The sequence below is a fragment of the Tamandua tetradactyla genome, chromosome 23 (assembly GCF_023851605.1).
Source record: "Tamandua tetradactyla isolate mTamTet1 chromosome 23, mTamTet1.pri, whole genome shotgun sequence".
Classification (NCBI taxonomy): domain Eukaryota; kingdom Metazoa; phylum Chordata; class Mammalia; order Pilosa; family Myrmecophagidae; genus Tamandua; species Tamandua tetradactyla.
The window spans coordinates 52,286,702-52,304,997 of NC_135349.1; the positions used below are offsets into that span (position 1 = coordinate 52,286,702).

General features: G+C 49.5%; 1 protein-coding gene and 1 long non-coding RNA gene across 2 annotated transcripts in view; one reads left to right on the forward strand and one right to left on the reverse strand.

The window, feature by feature from the left end:
* Nucleotides 1-18,296, reverse strand: part of LOC143667568 (uncharacterized) — a 250,942-nt gene that overhangs the window by 130,152 nt on the left and 102,494 nt on the right. The window lies entirely within an intron of this gene.
* On the forward strand, nucleotides 36-14,432 carry SEPTIN12 (septin 12). The gene is made up of 10 exons (XM_077140337.1): nucleotides 36-145; nucleotides 671-901; nucleotides 6,489-6,614; nucleotides 6,705-6,786; nucleotides 8,443-8,580; nucleotides 8,681-8,798; nucleotides 8,899-8,994; nucleotides 13,088-13,184; nucleotides 13,985-14,036; nucleotides 14,132-14,432. Exons 2-10 carry the CDS (start codon nucleotides 736-738, stop codon nucleotides 14,337-14,339), a joined length of 1,083 nt encoding a protein of 360 aa, XP_076996452.1. The 5' UTR covers nucleotides 36-145; nucleotides 671-735; the 3' UTR covers nucleotides 14,340-14,432.

The following is an 18,296-nucleotide window of genomic DNA, read 5'->3' on the forward strand; positions in this document are numbered from 1 at the left end:
CGTTCCAGACCCTTCCCCACCAGAAGGGGCCTTGTGGCTCACATTCTAAGGCTAACTGTCACCTCCCCTCCTGCTTGCCGCGCACACCGAGGCCTGCCTGGCCAGGGACAGCTCCTCGAAGCTCGCACAGGGACCCAGTGCACAGGTGCCCCACGGGGCTGCTTCCCTCCCTCCCTTCCTCTACCCGGCCCCCAGCTCCAGGCACCCCTGCCCTGCTTCCCTGGGAGGCCAGCTCCCCTGCCCGCCCTCCCCTCTCATCTCTGTCACCAGCTATCTCTCACTCTCCATCTCTGTCAATTCTGCTCTCATGTCCCCTCAAGCAAGTGGGGGTTCCTGGCTAGACCCCCTCCCCAAGTTCCCTGCTATTTCCCCCAGACTCTGTTTGGGGAAGTGTCTGTGCAAGGAGCGGCCTAAGCTGGGAGCCCCTAGGTGGGCCACGGCGGGGGTGGGGGGCTGAAACTGAGTTGGGGGAGGGCAGATGTCTCAGGTTGGGGATTCAGTCCCCTCCGGGAAGTAGCAACCTGCAGGAACCCCTCATCATACCCCTTGGACCATGAGGATTTGAGGGACAAGAGTGGAGGTTGGGGGGAGGGGGCAAATCATGGGGGGTGCTGGAGGTGGAGCACGGACTTGGGGCTCACAGTGAGGACTCAGGGCACCCCCTCCACAGCCCTGGCGACGCGGCACCACCCCACCCCCAGTCCCTGGTGACAGGCATCGTCGCGCCCTCGCCCCATGGAACCCAGGAGGCGGTCCCCATCCCCCTGCTCCCCAAGGCCCGCCAGCCCCAGGACGCCCCCGCCCTGCGAGATGCTCGGCTACGTGGGCATCGAGGCAGTGCTGGACCAGCTGAAGATCAAGGCCATGAAGACGGGGTTTGAGTTCAACATCATGGTGGTGGGTGAGTGCGGGCAGGGGCGCGCGGGCCAGCCCAGGGCCTGGGGTGCCGCCTGCCCCGTCTCTCCGTCAGTTAAGCAGGAGTCAAAGGTCAGAGAAACGCAGAGTTATGAAAAGGCAAGAATCACCCAGAAAGCCCCACCCAGGGGCCACGCAGCCCGAGAGTGGTGGGACAAGGGCAGGCAGTGGTCCCGGCCGGTCAGACCCCAGACCCAGGCCCAGCCCTGGTTCCAGCCCCTGAGGCTCAATCCCCACCTGTGTGAGGCCTGGGCATGCTCCCTGAGCCCTCTGTGCCTCAGTTTCCTCGTCTGACTCAGCACAGTGCCTGGTGCTTGGCAGGAGTCCGTGCATCAGTTTCCACGGAATTGCATTTGTGTGTGCTGAATTAATTTCATAGGTCAAAACCACACCTTTCAACAATTTTATTGTAGTAACATGTATATTTATAACATAAAATATGTCATTTTAACCTTTTTTGGGGGGGGGTGTGTTTGGGTGGGGAATTGAACCTGGATCTCCCACCTGGCAGGCGAGCATTCTACCACCAAATCACCCATGCACCCCATTTTAACCTTTTTTAAGTGTGCGATTTAATGGCATGAATTACATTCACAATCTTGTCCTACCATCACCACCATCCATTACGAAAACTTTATCTTCAGCCCCCATAGAAACTGTGTACCCTTAAAAAAGCACACCTTTGTGCTTTTTTATAAGGTATAATATCCTTATAAGGTATATAATATCCTATAAAGTTTTTGTGCTTTTTTATAAGGTATATAATATCCTTATAAGGTATATAATATCCTATAAATTTTTTATATTATAAGGTATATAATATCCTTATATTCTAAGGATAGAATATAAAATTTCAGCGTGCATGGCACAAAGTAAGGGTGTCCTTCTAATGCCGTGCTGTCCAGTACAAAGTGAGCCACATACCGAAGTTTAAATTTCCTAATAGCCACCATTAAAAATGTAGTAAGGGATAGGTGAGATTAATTTGAATCATCTGTTTGATTGAACTCAGTATATCCAAAATGTTATCAGTTTGTCATGTAATCCATATAAGAAATTATTCACGGAACGTTGACTATTTAGCCATCTACGTCTGTGAAATCGGCTGCAACTTATGGTGACGGCTCCTCTCAGCCCCGCTGGCTGTGCCACTGGCCACGGTGGCTCTGGCATCGGACACGGAGGCTCTGAGAGAAATGTGTCATCTACCCAGTGTCCTGGATGTTCTCTCGGTGGGGTGTGATTGCCCACGTGGTGCACAAAAGATGCCCATGAAACTCCCAAAATGATGTTGAGCGAAGGAAGACATGAAAGAGCATCCGCTGCATGATTGGGTTTATGTCAAGGTCAAATGCAGTGATGCCAGAGCCCCCGGGAGTGCTCAGAGAGGTGGAGACTCAACCAGGGGTTGGTGCGCTGAGGGGTCCTGACTCAGTTGCAGGAAAGGACTTGAGGACTAGTCAGTGTGCACAGCCGAAGAAGCCAAGGACTGGTCAGTGTGCACAGCCAGAAAGTTTAATGGGTAGCAAAAGTACACGCTAGAAGGGGGTGAGCACAGGGTGTTCTCCGAGAAGTGCTCTGAGGCTGGGATTCTTGCATTCTAAGGACTTGGGGGGCCCTTCCCCTCTGGCTATGCTAATAAGGGATTGATGAGCTGTACTTTTCATTGGTTCTTTTCTGGTGCCGACCTGAGTGAGGAACCTTTTCTGTGATGGGTCTCAGGGTCACCTCCCCTCCCCTCCTTCCTGCATTCCTGCCTCAGCAGGAAAACCAGGCAAGGGCGATGGAAGTGGGAATGGTGCTCACCCGCGGGAGTCTGGGGACAACTTGTTGAAATGGCGTGAGAGGGGCGTGTGGGTGCTGCTGCTTACAGGGGTGCGTTTGTTTGTGAAAGTGCATTGAGCTGGACGTGCATTGCAGCATGTCCTTTCCCATAGTTTTCTACTTCAAAAACAGTTTGATTTTTAAAAATGCACGTACGGCGCCTCATCCCAGCCAAGATTGTGGGTGAGATGCTTTGGGGCTCTGTTGCCCCAAAAGAACCAGCAAGAACTGACAGCAACATCTTTCTCAAAGTTTCAGAAAATGCTTAAAGATAATGCCCTGCAGTTATCAAGACAGAGGCCACTTCAAAGCGCTAGGATCTTATGGCGCCCTGGCTGCACCCCAGGGGAAGCTGTTTGAAACCAGGAGCCAAAGGACCAGCAGATGCCAGCCACGTGCCTTCCCAGAGTAGGCTTTCTTGAGTCAAGTTATCTTTATCTGGATGCCTTACTTTGGGCATTTTTTATAGCCTTAGAACTGTAAACTTGTAACTTGATAAATTCCCTTTACAAAAGCCAACCCATTTCTGGTATATTGCATTTCTGGAAGCATTAACAAACTGATATAAATTTTGGTACCAGAGAAGTGGGGTGCTACAGTTTGCAAAACAAAACTTATTGGAACAGGCATTTTAAATGGAAAGGGGAAGATTCTGGAAGAGTTGTGAGGAGCTTGATAGAAAAGGTCTAGAATGCTTTGAATAGACTGTTGGTAGAAATGTGGACTCTAAAGATACTTCTGATAAGGCCTTAGACAGAAACGATACATGTGTTATTGCAAACTGGAAGGAAACCAATCCTTGTTTTAAAGTGGCAGAGAATTTGGCAAAATCAACTACTGGTATTGATTGAACGGAAGGCAGAATTTAAAAGCCATGAGCTGAAGAGATTGCCAGATTTACTTGTGGAAATGGTGGCCTTGTTTGTCCTTGCAGCTTATAGCGAAATGTGACAAGAAAGAGATAAGCTGAGAACTGAACTCTTGGCTACAAAGAAACCAGAAATTGATGGTCTGGCAAATTCTGGGCTTCCAGAAAGGGAGACCCCAGAGAATAGTGCCCCACATGAGGATTTAACCAAATGTGGAACAAGTCAGCCATTATATGACAAGCCAGGTTTAGAGTTGGAGTTATCCAGAAAGGATTTGTGCAAAGTCCTATTGTCTGATGAGGTATGATCCCTGTATATAGCATAGGAAACCATCAAGAGTGTTGTGGGATCTGTATAAACAGAACCATTGCTAGTCTGGATTAAAAGGGACAGAAACAGGACAAATTGAAGGGAAAATAACTCCAAAAGCAGAATGATGGAAGCCATGGTCTGGAGCCGAGAAAACTTGGGTCTGGAGAGCAGACCCACCCATGCACATGGAGATGGTGAGTTTGCCCCAAAGGGTTTGCCCGCCCTCTGCCTCAATGTTCAGGAAGAATTTTGGTGGCCCAGGCTTCAGAGAGGATGGAGCCCATCCCTTGGGGATTGGGGAGAGCCTTGTGGCCACCCCATTGTTCTGAGAGGGTTGAGCGTGCACCCCAGACATGGCAGAGAGCCTAGGTGATGCCCTGATACTTGGAGAAGGTGGAGTCGAGAAATAGGCGGTCTCCCCAAAGTTCCCCAAGGTTGCAACCCTCACCCCAGTGTTTGGAGAGAACAGGACCACTGCATAGGCCCTTGGTAGGGGTGGGACTGCCGCTTTATCAAGCCCCAAGGATAAATAACTCTCAGACTAATGGAATTTGCCCTGCAGGTTTTCAGAACTGTTTGGGTCTGTTTCCATTGCCTTCCAATCTCCCACTATGGCAATGGAACCGTCTATCCTTTGACTGACCCTCCTTTGTATAATGGCAGCAGATAACTTGTTCTGAGTTTTACAGATCCAGAACCAGAGGAGAGTTTTGCCTTAGGTTAGATCATGCCTGTAACTGACTTTGATGCGATTTTGTACTGGTTTTGACTTTGTATTCTATTTGTGTTGTTACTGAAATGGTTTAAGGCTTTGTGACAATTGTAACGGAATGAATGTATTCTGTATATAGAAACAGCATGCCTTTTTAGGGTCCAGCGAGTGGACTGTGCCTGTTTGAAACTGTTGTGTACCTCAGAAAAGCCATGTTCTTTAATCCTGATTCAATATTGTTGAGTGGGATCTGTTTTATTAAGTTGTTTCCATGGAGATGTGACCCACCCAGATGTGGGTGCCTTTGGATTAGGTAGTTTCCGTGGAGACGTGTCTCCACTCATTCAAGGTGGGTCACTTTCTGGAGTCCTTTAAGGGGGAATTGTTTTGGAAAAAGCCTCAGAGCTGACACAGACAGAGACATTTGTAGATGCAGAAAGGAAAAACTCACCCGGGGAAGTTGTTTGAAACCAGGCTACAAAGGACCAACAGATGCCAGCTACGTGCCTTCCCAGAGCAGCCTTTCTTGAGTCAAGGCATCTTTCTCTGCATGCCTTAGTTTGGGCATTTTTATGACCTTAGAACTACACATTTGTAGCCTAATAAATTCCCTTTATAAAAGAAAAAAAAAGAGGGAGATATCAAGACAGTTTCAGATTTGGAGGGCAAATGAATCGATAAATGGGTTTGGACTCATAATGTATAAATATATAGTATGTGACAAGAACTGCATAAAGGTGGGGAGACAGAGAGGTACAGGAGCAGAGCGTTTATATACCACTGAAGTTAAGTTGATATCAAAGAAAACGAGATTGCTGTGGATTTAGGATGCTAAATTTAAGCCCCATGGTGACTACGATGAAAATATCGGAGAATATGCTAGTTCACAGAGGCAAAAAGTAGAGTCCAGGTTACCAGGGGTGGGGAGCAGGACAGTGGGAGCTAATGCAAAATGACTGCAGGGTTCTGATTGGGGTGAAGGGAAACTTCTAGTAATGGATGGTGGTGAGGGGACTGCCCATGCTGAAGGTGATCAATCCCACTGAGGGGCATGCTTGGGAGAGCTTGCGGGGAGGAAGATTTATGTTGTCTGTATGCTTCCATAATAAAAGAAGAAAGAGAAACTGAGGTGATAATGACAATTTAATGGGGCAATACATGATGGGGCTTAGGTCCCAGATGGGACCTAAAAATGAATGGAGGAGAAGAGACTCAAAAGGACATTACTGGAACATGAGAAAAAAATTGGAACATAGACCGTAAGCTTTATATCACTGCTAAATTTCTTGAACATGTTAATTGCACTTAAGGTGATGACATAAGTGAACATCCTTGCCAGTAGGAAATGTACATGGAAATATTATGTGTTTGAGGAATAGACTGTGTGCAACCTCCTCTGCAATGTTCAGACCATGAACAGATGATAGATAAATAGGTAGATAGATAGATGACAGCAGGTTAGGTAGGTAGGTAGATAGCTAGATACAAATATAGGTATTTAGATATAGATAGAAAGACAGATAAATGATAGGTGCAGACATGGTTAGATAAAGTAGAAAGAAAGATCAATAAATAAATGGATGATAGATGATAGTAAGTGATGACAGATATAGATGATTAATAGATAAATAGAATGAGATGGCAAAGGTGACAACATGTTAAATTCGGTGCTTCTCAGAGTCACGGGGGGGTGGGGGCTGGTCTGCTGGAGCTCTCTGTGTGGGGTCTGTAGTACTTTTGCAAGAGTCCTCTGGGTTTGAAATTACTGCAAAGCAGAAAGCAAAACCCGGCATGCTCGGTAGTCTGAGGAGGCGCCCAGTGATGCCCATCTTCTCCCCGCACCATGTCGCCCCCAGGGCAGAGCGGGCTGGGCAAGTCCACCATGGTGAACACCCTGTTCAAGTCCAAAGTGTGGCAGTCGAGCCCGCCGGCCTGCGGGGGCCCCGTGCCGCAGACGCTGCAGCTGCACTCGGTGACCCATGGTGAGTGGGTGCCCCCCCGCGCCCCCACCCCACCTCCCCGGCCCGGTCCAACCTCATCCCCTCCCCTGTCCCTCCTCTGTCCGTCTTCAGTCATCGAGGAGAAGGGCGTGAAGCTGAAGCTGACGGTGACTGACACGCCCGGCTTCGGGGACCAGATCAATAATGATAAATGGTGAGTCATCTGGGTGGGCACTGAGCCCCTTGCCCTCCGGCCTCTGGGAAGCACCCCGGCCCTGAAGCTACCTGGAGGCTTCATGTTTGAGCCTCAGCTTCCTCATCTGTGTAATGGATGTGCTCCATGCCACCACCATGAGTACAGAGAGGTCTGGGCTTGGCACACAGTAAGCGCTCAATAAAGGTGGGGGCACAGCTGGGGGTTAGGAACCCTCGTTCCAGAATCAGGTCCTCGGGCTAGGCCCCTTTCCAACTATGTAGCCTGGGATGGGTCATGTAAGTTCTCTAAGCCTCAGTTTCCCTCACTGTAAACTGGGGAGGATGACACCCCCCTTGCAGAGTTGTAGAAATTCAGTGAGAGCCTAAGGCAGTGACACACACACATACACACACACACACACACACACACGCATAAGCATACAGTTGGGACCAGCTACATAATATGGGGAACCCTGTGCAATGAAAACGCAGGGCCCATTGTTTGGCAGTTAAGAATTTTAAGATGACAACAGAGCATTCAACCTTATGGGGGAGCCAGGGTCCCTAAGAGACCACCCATGAAGCTGGCCCTGCACCCAGTGCTTGACTTAACACCTAGTGTGCGCCAAGTTCTGTTCCAGGCACAAATGGAGAAAACAACCACAACCTTGCCTGTGTGGAACTCACATTGCCATAGCAGTGGAGAAACAGTGAGCAGAGCCACTCTATTATGCAGAGGGAGAACGAAAGAATGAAGAAAGAGAAAGAGAAGAGAGAGAGGAAGCTGAGGTCTATTCCAAACAGGACGTTTTTGACAGGGAAAGGGTAAAAACTGCTGATAATTACACTGCAGCATCAGGGGGAAACCAGGGCTATCCCAGGCAGATGTGAGGGATGTTCACCCAGGAAGAAAGTTTGCTAGAATGTGCAGAGTGCTAATGAAAAATAAGGCAGGAGTAAAGTGCAAAGGCCATAGGGGTTGCAATTTTCAGTTGGGTGATCACGCATGACCTCACTGAGAAGGCGACATTTGGGCAAATCTTTGAAGTTGGTGAGAAAATGAGCCATGTGGATATTCGGGGAACAGTGTTTCAGGGAGAGGGAACAGTAAATGCAAAGACCCTGAGGGGATAGGCCTGGTGTCTGCAGGGAACAGCATGGCAGGTAGGTGGAAGGGCATGAACGAGGAGGGAGGAGAGGAGGAGATGGAGACAGGGAGGAAAATAATGTGGGAACTGCATGGTAGGAGTTTTAGCTTTTTCTCAGGCATTGGAGGTTAAGCAGGAAAGGGCTGTGATCTTACTCCTTTTTAAAAGGACCCTTGAGCTGCTGTGTTGACAGTAGATGGGAGTAGCAGGGACACAGGGAGAGGAGGCAGAACCCTCTGCAACAATCCAGGCGAGAGTCAGTGGCGGTTGGAAGCAGGCTGGCTGCAGTTTATCTCCTTTCATCTCCTCACCTGCATAATTGCTGTCATGGCCCCATTTCACAGATGGGGAAGCTGAGCCTCAGCTGGAAATGGTGAGGGTGGGGTGGGGGGCGGGTAAGAGGATGACCAACAGGCTCAATTGATTGAATGACTGACTGATGTGGGACTGAAAGTTGTGGGTGAATGGAGCAGGCTGGGCTCCCTGGGTCTGGCTGTGATGGAGGGCCCGTCTTCCCTGTGCCCCAGCTGGGAGCCCATCCTGAGCTACATCAATGAACAGTACGAGCGGTACCTTCAGGAAGAGATCCTCATCACTCGCCAGAGACACATCCCTGACACACGGGTGCACTGCTGCGTGTACTTCGTGCCCCCCACCGGGCACTGGTGAGGGGGCAGCACGGGTGGGGCAAGAGTTTGAGGCGGGGTCACGATGGGGACTGTGTGCCAGGACGTCCCTTCCTCAATCCCTCGCCACCCCCTGCAGCCTGCGGCCCCTGGACATCGAGTTCCTGCAGCGGCTGTGCAGGACTGTGAACGTGGTGCCCGTGATCGCCCGGGCGGACAGCCTGACCATCGAGGAACGGGAGGCCTTCAGGCACAGGGTGATCTGGGCAACCAGGGCCCGGGGCCGAGCTGGGGTCTGGGGGTGGGGGACAGATGCTGTGGACGGAGCAGGCTGAGGTCACTCGTGTGTGATCCCAGATCCAGCAAAACCTGAAGACCCACTGCCTGGATGTGTACCCACAGAGGTGCTTCGATGAGGACGTCAATGACAGGGTTCTCAATAGCAAGATCCGGGTAAGGGGCTGGGGGCGGGCGGGGCTGCAGGGATGCATGTTGCACTATTCTTCCCCTCTAAACCTCCTTTCCATCCGAAGATTCAGCTCTGTACAACTTGGAGAAATGCTTGAGGTCTCTAGCAGATAAGAATCCTGAAACACAAACTCAAGGGTAGCAAGAAGCAGCTGACAGCGGTAACCCCAGAAGGGGAGAAAATATTTGAAAAACTTGTGCCCAGAATATATTAAGGACCCCGAAAACTCAAAAATTAAAAAGAGGCAAACAACCCAATTAAAATTGGACAAAGGATCTAAATAGACATTTCTACAAAGAAGATGCACAAGTGGCCAGAAAGCCCATGAAAAGATACTCAACATCATTAGCCACTAGGGAAATGCAAACCAAAAGCCACAGTGAAATCCCACTCCCTACCTCCAGAAGGGCTATAGCCAAGAAGACAATCACAAGCACTGGTGAGATTGTGGAGAAACTGGAGCCCTCAGACATTGCTGGGATATAAAAGGGCACAACTGTTTTTGAAACAATCTCACTGTTCTTCAAAAGGTAAAGGAGTTGCCAGATGACCCAATTCTAGGTACATACCCAAGAGAAAGGAAAATCTCAGTCCACACCAAAGCATGTGCATCAGTGTTCATAGCGGCAGCATTCACAATAGTCAAAAAGGGGAAACTCAGGTTCGATTCCTGGTACTTGCCCATGAAAAACAAACAAAAAAAGCAGGTAGGAACAACCCAACCTCCCACCAACCGACAAATGGTTAAAGCGTGGCGTAGCTGCAACGGAATATCATTGAGCCATGAAAAGAAAGGAAATGCTGATACAAGCTATGATGTGGATGAACCTTGAAGACACTAAGCTAAATGGAAGAAGCCAAGCACAAAAGACCATATATTGAATGATTCCTTGTACATGAGATGTCAAGAATAGACACGTCTGTAGGAAAAGGAAATGAATTAGTGGTTGCCAGGAGCTCAGGGGAGGGAAGGAATGGAGAGTGACTGTTTAATGGTACAAGTTTCCTTTTGGGGTGATGAGAATGTTCAGGGACTAGGTGGTGGCGATGGTCAGACAGCCTTGTGAGTGCACCTCATGCTGCTGTGTTGTCCACTTTGAAAGGGTCAGGTTTATGGTATCTGAATTACATGCCTGTTATTAAAAAAGAGAGTCCTCAGAAGGTTAAACACACAATTGCCATATGACCTGGCAATCCCACTTCTAGGTTTCTATCCCAAAGACCTGAGAGCAGGGACTCGAACAGATATGTATACCTCAAAGCTCATCGCAGTGTTATTCACAATAGCCCAAATGTGGAAGCAATCCCAGTGTCTGTCAACGGAAGAATGGATAAACACGAAGGGGTCCATCCGTGCGGTGGAATGTTCCAGAAAAAGGAACGAAGTCCTGAAGCATGCAAGGACATGCATGCGCCTTGAAGACATTGTGTTGAGTGAGATAAGCCAACCACAAAACTACAGATATTGTATGATTTCGTCTTACATGAAATATTTAGAAACAAATTCATAGAGGCAGGAAGCAGACTAGGAGTTACCAGGGGTGGGGGTGGGGGGTGGTTATTGCTCAATGGGCATGAGTTTCTGTTTGGGGTGATGCAATGTTCTGGGAGTAGTGGTGAAAATTACACAATATTGTCCCAAAGTACTTAATGTCACTGAATTGTTCGCTTAAAAATGTTAAAATGTTTTTATGGTATACGTAACTTGCTGTAATAAAAGTTCAAAGAGAGATAGTGCACATCTTTATTTTCTCTGAATCGACTGCTGTCCCTGTGGCATGTTCAACATCAGTCCACCTCGGGTCCTGTAAACAAACTGGGTGATGCTTGGAATTTATGATCCCGTAGATCCCAGGCCTCCGCGCCTCGCCCAGAGTCTGCCAGCCTCGCCTGCTACCTCTGCATGGATCAGAAAAGGGCAGTGCTTCCTTCACAAATGGGGCCCTGCTTGGGGCTTCAGCCCCACACAGTGCTATGGCCAGTGGCATCTGTGCAGTGTGCGAACCCCACATCTGTACATGGAGGACCTGCTTCTCATCTGGGGCCCAATTCCCCTCTTTACTCCCCTCTTTTGCGTCACCACTGGAGCAATGAACATGATTTCCTGTGAAAGATTCAAAGACACTCTGGCCACCTTCAGCTTCTGCTTTCTCTCCGGAGGCAGCCCTGGCCACAGCCGGAACACATCTGGGGGAACTAAAAGGAGGGCATGCCCGAGCTAATATCTCAGTATATTATCTGAACACATTACTTTTATTGTCGGTTTACTATGGGCCAGTGCATAATAAATATGCAATAAATAGTTCATATATTTAGCGTCAACACACCAAATTAACTTCAAAAGATAAACAAAAACCCAACAAGAGAAATACAAAAGAAAAGCAATTAAAAATGGGCCAAGGACTTGAATAGACATCTCTCTAAAGAAGAAATACATGTGACCAATGAGCACCCGAAAAGATGCTTCAGCATCATTTGCCATTAGAGAAATGCAAAGCAAAACCACAGGGAGATGGCACTTCACACCCCTATAACTCCTGTTAGTAAAGAATGGAAACCAGGATGTGGAGAAACAGGCACAGTCATTCCTTGTTGGTGGGAACATAAGACGGTGGCGCAGCTGCTGTGGAAGACAGTTCGGCAGTTCCTCAGAAAGTTAAATACGGAATCACCATATGACCCAGCAATCCACTTTGGGCAAATACCTCAAAGAACTGAAAGCAGAGCTTTGGACTAACATTTGTAACCAATGCCCATGGCAGCATTATTCACAACAGCGAAAAGGTAGGAGCATCTCAGTGTCCATCAACCAATGGATGGAGAAAGCTGTGGTATATATAATACATGTGATATGTATATAATAGTCCATCATATTCCATATATGAGATGGAATGGAATTCAGCTGTAAGAAGGAAGGAAGTCCTGAAGCATGCGACAACATGTATGAACCTTGCAGACTACATGTTGAGTGAAATGAGCTAAATGCCAAAGGACAAATATTGTATGGTCTCACCTATATGAAACACTTAGAATATACACTTCTGTAGAGACAGAAAGTAGATTGTAGCCTACCAGGGGAATGGAAGATTAATGCTTAATTGGTAGTGAGTTTCCGCTTGGCATGATGGAAAAATTTCAGTAACGGATGGCGGTGATGGCAGCACAATATTGTGAATGAATTAACACTATTGAATTAGATACTTGAAAGTGGTTAAAATAGGAAATTATGTAGTACATACGCTAGCAAGACAAAATTGTTTAAAAAATAATGAACAAGCTCATAGACAGTCCTTTGGAATTTACAAATTTGATCTTCTGTGTCTAACCATCCATAAATTAAAAAATACATAGTAATAGGTCTCAGCAAACTTTCCTGTAAAGGACCAGCCAGTAAATATTTTTGGCTTTGCAGACCATACTTCCTCTGTCACCTCCTCTATTGTAGCATGAAAGCAGCCTTAGCTAAGAGTGACACATGAGCATGGCTGTGTGCCAATAAACCTTTATTTACAAAAACAAGCAGTGGGCCAGATTTGGCCCCTAGACTTTAAATTGCCAATCCCTGGTTTACAAAGTCCTTTTATCCCTCTCCTGTTGAAGGTAATTACTGTACTATCTTTTTAAAGCTAAGAGTCTTGGCATTAGCGAGATTACAATACAGTGTGGTTACCAACACCGCTATAGCTTCCAAGGGTTCATCTGCTAACCCATAACTATGCTTACCACTTAGCAAACATTCACAAAGCCCTGTTATGGTGATTATTATTTTGGGGGGAGGTTGCATGGTCCAGGAATCAGACCCGGGTCTCCTGCGTGGCAGGCGAGAATTCTACCACTGAGCCACGCTTGCACACACCCCCCACAAAACCCTACTATTATCTAGTACTTTTATTTTACTGCTATGACTACCCTGTTTTATAGATGAGGAAATGGGGACACGAGTGAGAATTTGTGCCACCTGACGCCTTAGGTGTTTAGTGCTCCTTTTACCACTTTCTCACTCCCCTCAAAGGGCAGAGCCGACACTCCCCGCGGTGCCCCCCTTTCCCAGCACGGCCTCCCCTCCCCCCGCTGCAGGACCGCATCCCCTTCGCCGTGGTGGGGGCCGACCGCGAGCACCTGGTGAACGGGCGGTGCGTGCTGGGCCGCAAGACCAAGTGGGGCATCATCGAAGGTCAGTGCGGGGTGGGGGGGGGGGGGGGGACCCCGCGCGGGGGTGGGGTGGGGGAGGCAGGCCCGGCCCTGCTGGGCCCCCACCCCGGGGCCCGCGGGCAGGGCACAGGCAGGGCTGGATCCAGGGTCCCGGCTGTCTGCCCCCACCCAACCCGCATCCACGCGGCGCCCGGTCGGGCTGCGGAGAGAGGGGCCTTGGCGAGCCCCGTGCGTGCCACCCGCGCCCAGAAACTGCCACGGGCCTTGCGCAGTGCCGAGTGCACCCTGAAAGCAGGACCGCCCTGGGCCCTGTCCCCAGAGAGCTCGGTTCAGGCAGCCCCGCGGGGGAGGCGTCGGACAACCCCAAAGACGCGATGATGGCCTGGGGGAGAAGCACAGTGAGGGAGACTCGGGGAGCCGCGGCCTCCGGGAGCCAGGAAAGGCCGGGCTGTGGGGAGACTGCGGCTGAGAAGGGCAAGCGGGAGCCTCAGCCCACTATCACCCTAATTATTAAAGTGCCAACACTGGCCTAATATATTTATTGAAGCTATAATATACGCTATCATAGAACAGGATATATATATATATGCTACAGTAATTACAATCGTGAAATGTAAAATAAGAAGTGATGGGAGCATTCACTGATTCAACAGCCATGTGTAGGAGCCGCCTGTGACGATGAATGAGGGAAGGAATGAATGAATGAATGGGAAGTGGGATAAGACGCCTGGGAGGGCGGTGGGCACCCGGGGGTGCTGCCCGCGTGCAGTGGGCGCCCAACCAGTGCTCAGCGCCCGCCGGGGCTTGCGGGGTGTCTTGCAGTAGAGAACATGGCGCACTGCGAGTTCCCTCTCCTGAGAGATCTGCTCATACGGTGAGGGGCGGGGTGGGGGGTGGGGGGCCCCGAGGTGCGGGGGTGAGGGCTGGGGGGCGCTGCCCAGGCCGCGCTGACCCCCTGCCGGCCCCCAGCTCCCACCTGCAGGACCTGAAGGACATCACCCACAACGTGCACTACGAGAACTATCGCGTGCGCAGGCTCAACGCCAGCCACGTGCTGCCCCGCGGGCCTGGCTGGGTGGACCTGAGCCCCGTGCCCCCCGCCCACGCGCCCCTGGCCGGGTCCCCCAAGGGCCGCAAGCGGGCCCCGGACTCCGCCGCCACCGACGAGCGATGCTGAGTCCCCGTCGCCCCCCTCCCCACTCCTGTGCACTAGAGCTTCTATTAAAGGTGGAGTTGCTTTTTACCAAAAGCTGTGCTTTCAGAACAGCACCTGTGATCTTGTGAGTCGCTTCTTTGAGCAATTCTCAGCTAAAAGAATGGCTCTTTTTAAAGTAAGAATGGGCGAGACCCAAGGCCCTGGGATTCTAGAAGCCCAGGGAGGACATCCCTTGGGCCACCAGCCCACCTCCTGTGCCCTGGACCAGGCCCCAGTTATGAAGCAGGAATAGCCACCACCCCCCCCCCCCCCCACACACCCACCCAATCCTGTCCATGCCAGCCCCTCACTCCAGGCCCAGGGCGAGGCCCATCCACCTAAGAGAAACACAAACGCCCAGTCTTCCGCCCTCTGACCTTTGTCTATCTCCTCGGAACTCAGCAGCCCCCGCCTCCTGCTCCCTCCTTTCCCCGCCCCAGCAGCACAGCATTTTGGGAAAACAGTGCCAACTCTGGAGTCTGCAAAGCCATTCCTGGCTGTGCCACTGACGAGGGACGTTACCTTGGGTGAGCTGCTTTTTTCTCTCTGCACCACAGTTTCCTCATCTGGAAAGTGGCTTTGGCAGTGCCACTCCCGTAGCATCCTGCGGATGGAAAGGAATAATCCGTGGAACATGCCAGCCATGGCATGGGAAGATACAAGAGGTGACAGGAAGAGGATGGGACATTGGTTCAGGGCGGGAAGATGTAGGCACTCTCCCAGGATTCTCCCGAACCCTCCAAACTAAGAAGATGTCACATAGTCCCATGTGGCGGAAGGGGGTGGAGGGGCGCTGAAGCTAAGGTCATTTGGGAGTAAAAGGAAGAGTGACCCTCCTATATGTAGTTTAGAGGGCTGAGGGAATATCCAAGTTGAGAAGAGATTACATATCAAGTGTTCAATAAATGGCAACAGTGAGTAATATTATCCAGGCTAAAAGTTGCCTCCTCCATGAAGTTCTCCTGGACTTCTCCAGGCTTGTTTCTGGTCGGTCTCCCCCATTAGATGGGATACTCTGCGAGGGCAGAGACCTGTCTTGTTCATCCCTGTGTCGGACTCCTCAGGACCCGGATGTTGAATGAATGAACCCTGCAGTGCCTGTGCCATAGCTCTTTATTGGCAGCATTCAGAACCCTGTCCCTGCACTCCCATTCCAGGTAGGCGCCAGCCTGGAGAGCTCCCACGGCCTGTGAGCTCACGACATCCACAACCAACCCCTTGGAGCTGACGTGCCACTATGTGGGGACCGAGACACTGTACTGTGTCACTGCGGATTCCCAAGGTTAAGGAATGACACCACCTACATGTCAAAAGCACACGCCCTCTGGCTTAGCAATTGAACTTCTGGGAATTTTATCATAAAGCTAGACCAGAGGTTCTCCAGCTCAACACTCCTGACACTTAGGGCTGGGGCATCGTTTGCTGTGGGGCTGTACTGGATGTGGTAGGAGGTTTTGCAACATCCGTTCCCTCTTTTCATACCCAAAGACATCTTCAGACATTGAAAAACATCCTTTGGGGTGGGGTGGGGGGTATTCTAGTTTGCTAGCTGCCGGCATGCAATATACCAGAAATGGAATGACTTTTAAAAAGGGGAATTTATTAAGTTTGCTAGTTTAGAGTTCTGAGGCTGTGGAAATGTCCATAGTAAAGCAAGTCTATAAACATGTCCAAATTAAGGCACCAACAAGAGGTTACCTTCATTCAAGAAAGGTTGATAAAGTTCAGGGTTTCTCTCTCAACTGGACCAGCACGTGGCAATGTCTGCCAGCTTTCTCTCCAGGCTTCTTGTTTCCTGAAGCTCCCCCGGGGGTGTTTTCCTTCTTCATCTCCAAAGGTCTCTGGCTGCGTGGGGCTCTGGGGCTCTCGTGGTTCTCTTGTGGCTCTGTCATCATTCTCCAAAATGTTTCTTCTAAAGGATTCGGGTAAGCTAATCAAGATGCACCTAGAATGGGTAGGGTCACATCTGCCTCTAATGATTAACCACAATTTGGTGAGCCACATCTCCGTGGGAATAATCTAATCAAGTTCCCGTGCCACAGAACTGAATAGGATTTAAAAGGAATGGCTGCCTCCATGAGATGGAGTAGGATTAAAACATGGCTTTTCTAGGGTACACAATCCTTTCAAACCAGCACAGGGGGCATGACAGCCCTTGGTTAAGGACTCCTGGCACAGACATGCACATGTGCACATGGTGACTGTACAATGGGATCCAGCAGAGTAAGGAATGGGAAATGGGGCTCTAGGAGTAAACCGGAAAATAAATTGCAGGACATTGATACCATATATAAAAGTACCTTATAGCCGCTGCCACAAATTAGTCCAAACTTGGGAGCTTAAAACAACACCCATGAATTCTCTCTTTTTTTAAACATTTTAATTGTGGTAACAAATGTGCATAAAATTCCCCATTTTAACCACTTTCAAGTATATAATTCAGTGTGTTAATTACATTCACGGTGTTGTCCTACCATCACCATCATCTATTACCAAAATTTGCCCATCGCCCCAAACAGAAAACCTGTACCAATTACTTTTCTGGCAGTTCCGGAAGTCAGAAGGCTGAAATGAGATCCACCAAGACAGAAAACAAGGCATGGTCAGGGCCTGTCTGGCCCCCCTCCCCCCAATCCCACCCCAAGCAGGAGGCTCTAGGGGAAAAGCTGTTCCTTGTATCTCCCAGCTTCTAGAACTGCATTCCTTCTACCCCTTGGCTGGTGGTTGCCCCTGTCTCCACTGCTAATGTTCATTAAAGCATAGCATCTTGCTTCAATCATCGCCATCTTCTTCTGAAGTCAAATCCCTCCTCCTTCTGATAGCTGGAAAATATGCTTATTAAAAATTACAGGAATAAGATAACAGCCTCAAGAGTACCTTATAGCCTGGTGAATCAGTGACTTCCTCCTCAAAGGACAAGAGTTTGACATTCCTGAGCAGTCAGCTAAGAAAAGAGCCGTGAAGACCCTGCTCATAAAAGCTTGCACATCAATATTTGAATCTAATCACAGAAATTGGAGCAACAAGACGTGCTTGAGACAATGCAAGATTGAAAAATTTCCCCAAGACTTCCTTACAAATCCAACGTCATGGCTGACCTACAAGAATGAATCATGGAGCCATTACTTGGCTTTTGATCCTCACAAGCTATATTAGCTAGGGTTCTCTAGAAAAACAGAATCAGCAGGAGCTATCTGTAGATATAAAATTTATAAAAGTGTCAGACGTAACCATGGGAATGTAGAGTCCAAGGTCTGTAGGCCAGGCCATAAGCTGATAACTCCAATGAAGGTCCTCAACGAACTCTCAAGAGAGGCTGGCTGGGCAACCGTGGGAATGGAGGCCCAAAATTTGTAGAGCAGGCTATGAAGCTGGCGACTCTGATGAAGGGAGAGGCTGGCCGGCTAAAGTAGGAAAAGTGTCTCTTCTGGATCCTCCTTAAAAGCCTTCTGGTGATTAGATTAAGCATCACACATTGCAGAAGACACGCCCCATAGCTGATTACAAATGCAGTCATCTGTGGATGCAGTCAATGTAATCATGATTTAAGTCCATGAAATGTCCTCATCGTAGCAGACAGGCCAGTGCTTGCCTGACCAAATGACTGGGCACCACCACCACCTGGCCAAGTTGATGCATGAACCTGACCATGACACCAACCTTAAAGTAGGAGCTTCGTTAGCAGAGCTGGGACTGATGGATGTCAGCCCTTTTTGCTGCTGAGCTGAGCTGGCTGTGGAGCCAGGGTAGCGGCTTCTGTGTGCAGCTTGTCCAGCCCCAGAGCTCCCAGCTCCAAATGATTTTATCTTCTCTCCATAAAGCCCAGAAATTTTTCTCTTTCCAGTGTTTCCCTGAGGTACACGGGAGAAACAGGTCTGGCCCCAAGGCCCACGGGAAATGGTGGTTACAGCCTCTATCCGGCTCCCACCACCTCTGGGG